We start from the raw sequence: 9589 nt of genomic DNA on the forward strand, positions 1-9589 counted from the left end.
CTGAGTAGTACTCCATGGTGTAGATGTACCACAATTTCTGTATCCATTCCTCTGTTGAGGGACATCTGCCAAGGCCTTTTTTTAAAACACTAAGTCCACAGTTCAGTTCTCCCTCCCTCTCTCCATCTCTCTTTTTTTCTTCCTTCCCTTCCTTTAATTATTATTATTATTATTATTATTATTATTATTATTATTATTATTATTATTTATTATTTAAACTCTTTCCTTCCCCCAATTTGGGAATGTGCTTTTCTTGAGTTGAATCTTCTAGGCAATATTTTTAAAAAATAACTTAATATTATCATCTTCCTTCTGGGACTTCATACATCATGTGCCATGTTTCACACTTAGCCCCCAACGCAAATCCTCTCCTTCGGTTCCACTTTCCACTGCAATTATTGAGCATTTCTACATTTAGCTCCTTGTCTGGGGAGCTGTGAGTGAGCACGTATTTGGAGAAGCATGAACTTTGCCTTGAATGAAATGTTCTCTGCTGCAGAGAGCAGGAAAGGAGTCTGTGTGAGTGGGGGAGGGGGTTTAAGAGTGAGTGAGGATATGATGGTGGAACCCACAGCTCACTGGGTAGGAACAGAAGGGGCGCCTTTTCCCTATTTTCAGGCTACTGAGCTTCCAACATGGTTCCATGAAAATGGGACAACCATACACTATCCAAAGCAGGGAAAATCAAGTCAATTGTTTTGTTTATATAACAATCTTTGGAATATATGTATATATACATATATATGTGCATGTATAGAAATCATATCTTATATATATATATCATATCTATATATCTATATCTATATATTAGACAGTGCCTATCAATCCTTGGCTAGTCTGGAGTTCAGTATGTAGACCAAGCTAGCTTTGAACTCACATAGATTGCCTGCCTCTGCTTCTTGAGTACTAGGATTAAAGGCATATGAAACCATGCCTGCTTATTTTTTTTATTGCTTTTATTCACTTTATTTTGTGTGTGAGTATTTTGCTTATATGTTTGTTTGTGTACCACATGCATGCACGGTACATGCACAGATCAGAAGAGGGCACTGGATACCTGTAACCAGAGTTAACTGATAGTTGTGAGCCACCATTTGGGTGCTAGGAACCAGTCCCTGGTTTTCTATAGAGCAGTAAGTGCTCTTAAGCACTGAGCCATCTCTCCAGTCCCTAATGTAAGTTCTTAAGTGAAATGCTATACTGTTATAAGGAAAGGAGAAATGGGAGCCAAGCTTGAAAAAGCAAATATGGGAACAGAAGAAACAAAATCAGAATACTCCAGTGAATGCCACATCAGGGGTCTGCTGGCTATCTTTGCAGCATCCTGAGATAGATTTTACACTTCATCTTAAGCTGAAAGGGACATGGAGGTTGTCCTCCATGGTCTGAAAAGCTTCCCCTTTCAATATCCCCAAGACTAATAACCTGCTTTGCTTCACTTTTGGTAAACTCTCTATAACTGCTCTCCCAACCTCAGGAAGTGGCTGTTTCTCACTGCTGTGATTTCCAAAGTGTGGGCCTTGGAATTCTGGAATGAAGCGTAAGGCTGAGGAAGTGAGGAATCTGCAAACCCATCACCAGGGCACACAGTTACAGTGTCCTCTGCAATATATCTCTGCTTACTAAACTGGTCAAATATTCTGAAATACCTAAATAGAAACTCCAGTTCTCAAAAGTTCTCCCAGTAAGAGACAGTAACTTCCCCTTGCCCTCCTAGCAATTTCAGTTGCTTGTGGTCCACTGCTGTTGCAAACATTACATGAAATATTCCAGAGATAAACAATACATGGGTTTTAAATTACCTACGAGAATAGGTTGATTTAATTGTCCTCTTATTGTTGTTGTTAATCTTACTAAACTTAATTCGTTGACTAGACTTTATCCTGTGTGTGTCCTTTGTTCTGGACATAGACAACTACGTACATGGAAAAGCACAGGGGACTCACCAAGAGTAGCAGTGGGTGGCTGTTAGCACCCACTGCGGATGGATCAGGACTCCTCCACAAATATGCTTGCTGCGGTACTGGATGGAAGCCATAAATGGCCTGGAATGTGGCTGAACTTCTCTCCCTCCAATAATTTCAGTATGGAAACCTGCAAAAGTAAGCCAAAAGATTTTACATGATCCAGCAGTGGCGTCTAGTTCCTCTGATAGCAGGCACTGTTACCCTTCTATTCTTTTCCAAGACCAATAAAACAACAACGGTACTCGATACTTAGTATACCTTTTCCGGTTAGCAGTTGTATCAACCAAAACAGGTAAGAGGGAAAACACTGTTTACAGTGTAACAACGTAATCACTAAAGATTCACATCATGTGCACATGAGCCAGGAATATGAGATACTTACACTCTGAAGACATATAAACCCCAGCAGCAGGGAAAATCAGAGCAGATGAAGAAAACCTTATAATTACAGGGCTTTGGTGTTAAGGAGCACAGATAGACTGCCTGCTTCCTGGTTGATGAAGGAGATTCTGAAGATGGGGTTTGGTTCTTGTTGTTCTTGAAAGGTTCTCACCTCACACATCTGAGATGTTAGAGTTTTCACATCCAAGGTTTGAAAGCATCTGTCAGCCTGACGGGGGGCGGGGCATGGGGAGGGGTTGGGTGCTGTCAGTGTGCAGTGGAGAACTCATTTCTGGAAGAGGATTCCTGGTTCAAATGGTGAAGGAGTTAAAAAATACTCAAGTCAGAAGACCCCCAGTGAGTTGTAGACAGTTCAAAGCTGCTCTTTGTTCTAAAGCAGCTCAACATGTGGGTCAGGACACCTTTGGGAGTCTCATATCAGATATCCTGCATATCAGATAGTTGCATTATGATTCATATGTAGCAAAATAAAATTATAAATTATCAATGGGATAATTTTATGGTTGGGGGTCACCACAACATGAGGAACTGCATTAAAAGGTCACAGCATTAGGAAGGTTGAGAACCAATGCTCTAACATTTTCCTCAGCATGAAATTGTGCCTATCATGTTTATTTCCTCTCTGCTTCTCACTTGGGCATAGATTTATGATGGAGAAAGACAGTGCCTTGCACAGATCCTCATGGCTTTATGGTGTGACTTAGCTGTCATGTGAGTATCATCCAGAGGAACCCATGCGTTTTGTAGCACACGCATTCCTTGCCTTGTCATTTCCTTTAAGTGTGACCAGATTTGGTTAAATTTTAGTTACATTTTGGGGGGGGGATTTAATAGTTATTAGAGAGGAATATTGGCAACATATTTTTATTCAAACTCTCTTTGACTCAATTGTAATTGAAAATGACCATATGTTTACCCAGGGCCTTAAAGTGTCTTTTTAAAGGACTGTATTTCATCACTCTTCCCAGGAACAGATGACAATGCAATGCCAGGTCTCTTCATGGACCTTCTATCCATTAGACTCAGGATGCTGCAGGATTCTGTCCATACTTCGAATGCAGGTACACACATTGTAATGTAGGCTCAAACATACTTAGATAAGCTTAGGCACAAGAGCCACAAATTTTTTCTAGAAACATTTACCAAGCCGGGCAGTGGTGGCACACAACTTTGATCCTAGCACTTGGGAAGCAGAGGCAGGAGGATTTTTTGAGTTCGAGGCCAGTCTGTACTATAGAGTGAGTTCCAGGACAGCCAGGGCTACACAAAGAAACCCTGTCTCGAAAAACCAAGAAAAAAAATTACCAAAACTTACAAAACTTCTATCTTTTTAAAGATTTATGAAATCTGTCTTTTATTTAAAAAAAAAATTAAAACCAAAACCATTATGCTTGGTAGATGTCAGAAGAATCTTACAAAATTGTTCTTCTTTGATTAGAAAATAAGAATGAAAGTTAAGACTAATCATTATATAGCACAATTTAATGGTATGTAAGTTGAATGCCTTAGGCGATTTTCCAAATTCTCTTTCCTTGATCACTTGTATCTTCATGTCTCTATCTGTGAAGAAGGCAGCACAGCAATTATATGATAAATCGAGATAAACTGAGAGTGGTTTATTTGCCCAAGGCCAGAGCATTGAAACTGGGCCAATCTCCTGGCTTGCCTGAGTAGCGTGGATGTTAATAAGTATACATCAGCACACAGCACACAGTATCCCACCGAGGCATGCAAACCTTTCTAAACACTGAGCAAAAGAAACACACCCAGGGCAGTGATTTCCTGCTAAACAAAGAGTAAAAGGTGAGACGGTGCGAGGGCGCCTGAGAAAAGCCACAGACTTACCAAACCAAACCTGTTAGCACCACCTGCATGTCCCACGAACTGTCAACCGACCTCCGCCACTACCCACGTGCCCTCTACTGATCCCTCATGTGCCCTTTTCCCAAGTTGCCAGGTGGGCATGGCTGCATCTGTTCTTAACCAACTCTTCTTGATGCTGGGAACAGAAGAGGGTGGGTGATTTGTAAACAGGATCCTGATGCAAGTAAGATGTAAACGGTAAAGGACAGTTTTAGCTTGGTGGGGTTGAAACATCTCTGCCAGCTTACTTCTTAACAGTAAGGACTCACAACTGCGCAGCTTTGAGTACAGATGGCTAAACATTTTCATCTGGATTTCCAGGGAGGTGGCTGCCCCTTCATCTTGTTTTAGGGACGGAGAAACTGAAGCCGAGACAGTCTAGATTACCCAGCTAGCAGATGGCCCTTAAACCCTTATGGGCCGACTTCAGACTTCATGTTTCCTTCAACCTGACCACACTGTCTGCTCAGTTCCCTCTGTGAAGCCCCTGGCTTAGACACTTCAGGAGGCAAGCTGGCCGGGCCGAAGGGAAAAAAGGATTTAGCTTTGGACACTGCAATTAGACACGGGTGAGATTTAGTTCAGTTGAGAGGAGAGGTTTGTAACTCCTTTTTGTAGCTGACCTGGAAAATTCTGAGAAGCGTGTTGGTTTATAAGAATGAGCTGCTGGGTTTTGGCTCTAGACCTGTTAATAGTATCATTTGTTATTGCATTCGGGATCCAGGATTTGAAGACAGTGGGCAGTGTAACGCGATGAACTGGGTCATCTCATTGATTTCTGGGTGTTGGTTTTTACTCTGTTGAGTCTGCTGTGGAGAGAGCCGTGTTTGCTTTGGATGGCTTTTACAGCAGCTGTACTTGTCTGAGCAAGTGCACAGTTCTCAGCCTGTGACCCGCTCCTCACATTGCATCCGGGTCTTGTGGCTTTCTGCTGTGTTGTTTACCTGTTCCTGTTAGCTACTCTGAGAGAAGTCTGTGACAATCCTGTATCTTAGGGGAACCTGATAAACCTGTCTTGATGCTTCCAATACCACATGTTTGATTGCCCCTTGGGGGCTGTCCTTTTGTGGCTCAGACACCTGCGTGCAGATTCATAATCCACACTATTTAGGGACTGTACCTCTTGAAGTGTGTCTAACAAACTCGTGCCAGTCTGAGACCTGTTTATGACTCATTAGGTGCTAGACAAAGATGAAACTGAAAGTCAGCATTTGAAATTTTTCAGCAATTCAACAAGGCTTTACATTAATTTTTATTTTTTTTGCTGATAAAGAATATGTTTTATTTGAACAAATGTAAACACCAAATTTCCTACTAAACTTACAAACAGAACAGAGATTTCACAACTGAAGAATCTTGAATGGCTGAGAAGCACTTAAAGAAATGTTTAAAGTCCTTAGTAATCAGAGAAATGTAAATTAAAATGACCTGAGATTTCACCTTACACCAATTAGAATGGCTAAGATCAAGACCTCAGGTGACAACACAGGTTGGAGAGGATGTGGAGAAAGAGGAGCACTCCTCCATTGCTCCTCTTTTTGTAGGATTGCAAACTGGTACAACCACTCTGGAAATCAATCTTGAGGTTCCTCAGAAAATTTGAAATAGATCTACCTGAAAACTCAGCTATACCACTCTTGGGAATATAACCAAAAGATGCTCCACCATGCCACAGGGGCATGTGTTCCACTCTGTTCATAGTAGCCTTATTTATGATAGCCAGAAGTTGGAAACAATCCAGGATGTCCCACGACAGAAGAATGGACACAGAAACTGTGGTTCATTCACACAATGGAATACTACTCAGCTATTAAGAACAAGGACATCCTAAGTTTTGCAGACAGATGGATGGAACTAGAAAATGTCATCCTGAGTGAGGTAACTCAGACCCAAAAGGATATGCATGGTATGTACTCACTAACAAGTGGGTATTAGCCATAAAACGTACAGAATCCCTAAGATACAGTCCACAGAACTCAAAAAGGGTAACAAGCTGAAGTGCCCAAGTGAGGATGCCTCAGTCCCACTTGGGAGAGAGAAGAAAGCAATCACAAGTGGGGAAGGAGGGAGGGACCTGGGAGGGAAAGTGGCAGGAGGAGGAGTTGGGGGAAAAGGGGAACCTGATCTGGTATTGGGTGAGGGAAAGGACTGAAGCTCTGAGGGCAAGCAGAAAGAATGGAATCAGGCAACCTCAGGAAATAGGAAGTTGGGGGGACCCTCCAGAATGCACCAGAGACATGGGAGGTGAGAAACTCTCAGGAATTAAAGGGAGGGACCTTAAATGAAATGCTGGACAGTAGGGAGAGGGAACTTATAGACCCCACCTACAGCAGGAAGACAGGGTATCAAGTGAGGGATGGGGTCGCCATCCCACAGTCACATCTCTGACCCATAATTGTTCCTGTCTGAAAGAATTACAGGGATGGAACTGGAGAGGATCCTGAGGAAAAGAAGGTCCAGTGAGAGGCCCAAAGTGGGATCCAGCTCAAGGGGAGGTCCCAAGGCCTGACACTATTACTGAGGCTATGGTGTGCTCACAAAAAGGGGCCTAGCATGACCACACTTCAAAAGATCCAACAAGCAACTGAAAGAGTCAGATGCAGATATTTGCACCCAATCAGTGGACAGAAGCAACTGACCCCTGTTGTTGAGTTAGGGAAGGCTGAAAGAAGCTGAGGAGAAGCGCAATCCTGTAGGAGGACCAGCAGTCTCAATTAATCTGGACCCACAAGGTCTCTTAAACACTGGACCACCAAACAGACAGCATACACTAGCTGATATGAGGCCCCCAACACACATACAGTAGAGGACTTCTGGTTCTGTGTTCATTCAGAGATGATGCATCTAAACCTCAAGAGACTGGAGGCCCCAGGGAGTTTAGGGGTCAGGTATGGTGGGATGTAGGGACATCCATGTGGAGACAGGGGGGTGGAGAAGAGGTGTGGAATGTGGAACAGTCAGAGGGTGGATGGGGGGCAGGAAATGGAATATGGAGTGTCAAAAATAAATTAATTTAAAAAAGAATTGTGTATCATGTATTTATGTACCTTATTAAAATTAAAATACAAAATTTAAAGATATGTTTTTTAATTTGTGCATCTAGAATGAATACTTTTATGCATATGGTGATATGTAAAACACTTTACTCTTTAAGCACATACACTGTTATAAATACATCAGTCTGTCTTTTAATTATTACAATAACCAATTGAGCTATTGGTTATTATTTTCAAGGTGTTAAGTACTATCACCTCTATTTTGCAGATAAAGAGATTGAGACTAGGGAAATTTATTAACTTGTCTAAAGGCACACATGCAGTGGGTGATAGAAATCAGCTAGAAACCTGGCATTCTAGCTTATTGACAACTTATTATGATGATTAATAAAACAGAATTAAGTTACTTAAAATACATTAATTTTTAAATGAAACACAATTTATTCGCTGTTTTTAAAAAGTTAGGCATATCTTCTATATGCCTTTGTTATTTAATTAATTGTCAAGTTCATTTGTATTGGATAAGAGTGTTAGTCTATGATGGACTAAAAGTAAAAACAAGTTACATCACACACTGCTGGCCTGCTCCAGTTGTAGGACTAAGAAGCTCTGAAGACATGACTCGGAAATAGATGAGTGTCAAAACTTTCCTCCTGATTTCCTTCCTGCGTCCTTTTCAAAGCTGATTTTTAAAAAGAGATTTATTTTATTTTATTTTATTTTGGTTCTGTGAATTTGTGTCTGTCTATGTGGGAGGGATGGGCATGTGATGCAGGTGCCAGAGGAGGTCAAAGGGCACCAGATGCCCTGGAGCTGGAGTTACAGGAGGTTGTGAGCCACCTGATGTGGGTGCTGGGAACTGAACTTGGGTCCTCCAGAAGAGCAGAAAGCTCTCTTAATTGTTGAGCCATCTCTTCAGCCTCATTTTAAAATTACTTTAAATTCCATTTATTTATTAAGGTGTGTGTGTATGTGTGTGTGTGTGTGTGTGTGTGTGTGTGTGTGTGTGTGTGTGTGTGTGCCTGGGCACCTTTACCCCCTAGCCATTTTGCACACCACACACATACATCAGCCTCTTTTGAAAGGATCTCTCATCATGTCCATGACTTTGCAGCCCTCCGCAGCCTCAGATGCTTCAGAACAGCACTGTAGAATTTTACTGAATCCCCCTCTTAGAGCCCTCCATTTGGGGGTGCTTGATTTCTGTCTATTTCGTTGATTAGTTAAGCTAACAGTTTAAATTAATTTGGTAATTATTAATTTGGTATTCATTTGGTAATAGTTTAACTCATTTTTAGCAATTACAGTCAAACTGTGGTTTGGCAATTGAGCTTGGGAAGAACACTGAGGTGCTATATAATAATATGATCTTCCAAGGTCCTAAGAAAATGTAAATCCTACAGCAGGTTAAAGCCGTCTTGCCCACAAGGGTCTTGAAATGAATGACCTTAAGAATAAATGCAAGAAGAAAACAAAAGACAAAACAAAGCAAAAAACAAGGGCACCTGGGTGTCAGAGCTGCACTTTAGTATAAATTGGGTGCTGCGAGGCTGATGGATGAGTAAAGGCTTTTTCCTAAGCTGCTTAGATGGGAAAGCTTTAGAGGACTGCTGTGTGCCCTCTCTTGGGTAGTGATGGTGATGAGATCTGCTTTATCTTCCTCTACTTCAACGTTTAATCAGAATGCATTTTTGCATTATTATCTTCATTTACTGTTAAGTACTATTTTCTAATCCACAACCACTGCTTAAGAAATACAAGGAGCAGTTTAACACCCTCCACTTTCTGCCCTTTCTGAGTCGCTTGTGACCTAACCAGGAGGAGGACAAACACTGCCTGCCCTGAGAAGGTCTTGGCCTAAGCGGAAGCCACAGGCGCACACCTCAAGGACCCGGCATAAGGGATGTCTGCTGGAACCGCCTGCCTGGTTGCCCGTCATCCGCCTATTTCTTTCTCCAGCTTTCAAGCTGTTACTTTATGATATTTCTTCCTGTTCTTCTTCAGGGTGGCCTTGGATTCCATTGTCTGAGTTCAAATGTTGTGAAAGAGATGGGGAAAAGTCCCACGGCGGGTGGTCCCTATGATGTCACTAGACCCAAGGCAGGTCGCTCACACTGTCTGCAATATTTTTCTTAAAAGATTTACACATGTGAGAATCCTGTTAGTAGGGATGACTGCCAAGGAAGGTCTGCAGCCTTGACCTCTCATCCAAACTCTGGTTTTATTGGAATACAGGCCTTGAATAGAGGAAAGTGAACATTATTTGGGCATAGTAGGGTGTTGGGGAGAAAACTGGGGTCAAGATGTAAGAAAAATTAAAGAGAAAATATATGAGGAAGGACTTAGTGATGAAAGCCAGAA

General features: G+C 41.8%; 1 protein-coding gene across 1 annotated transcript in view; it reads right to left on the reverse strand.

Annotated features, from left to right (window-relative positions):
• The window catches only part of Gzmk (granzyme K), a 17471-nt gene extending 8304 nt beyond the window's left edge, over window positions 1–9167 (reverse strand). Inside the window, 2 exon segments of the mRNA XM_031360102.1 lie at window positions 1920–2094; window positions 9044–9167. Of these exon segments, the coding sequence (XP_031215962.1) occupies window positions 1920–2094; window positions 9044–9167 (299 nt within the window).
• Window positions 9168–9589: the final 422 nt, after the last annotated feature.

This window comes from Mastomys coucha, unplaced genomic scaffold (assembly GCF_008632895.1).
Source record: "Mastomys coucha isolate ucsf_1 unplaced genomic scaffold, UCSF_Mcou_1 pScaffold8, whole genome shotgun sequence".
Classification (NCBI taxonomy): domain Eukaryota; kingdom Metazoa; phylum Chordata; class Mammalia; order Rodentia; family Muridae; genus Mastomys; species Mastomys coucha.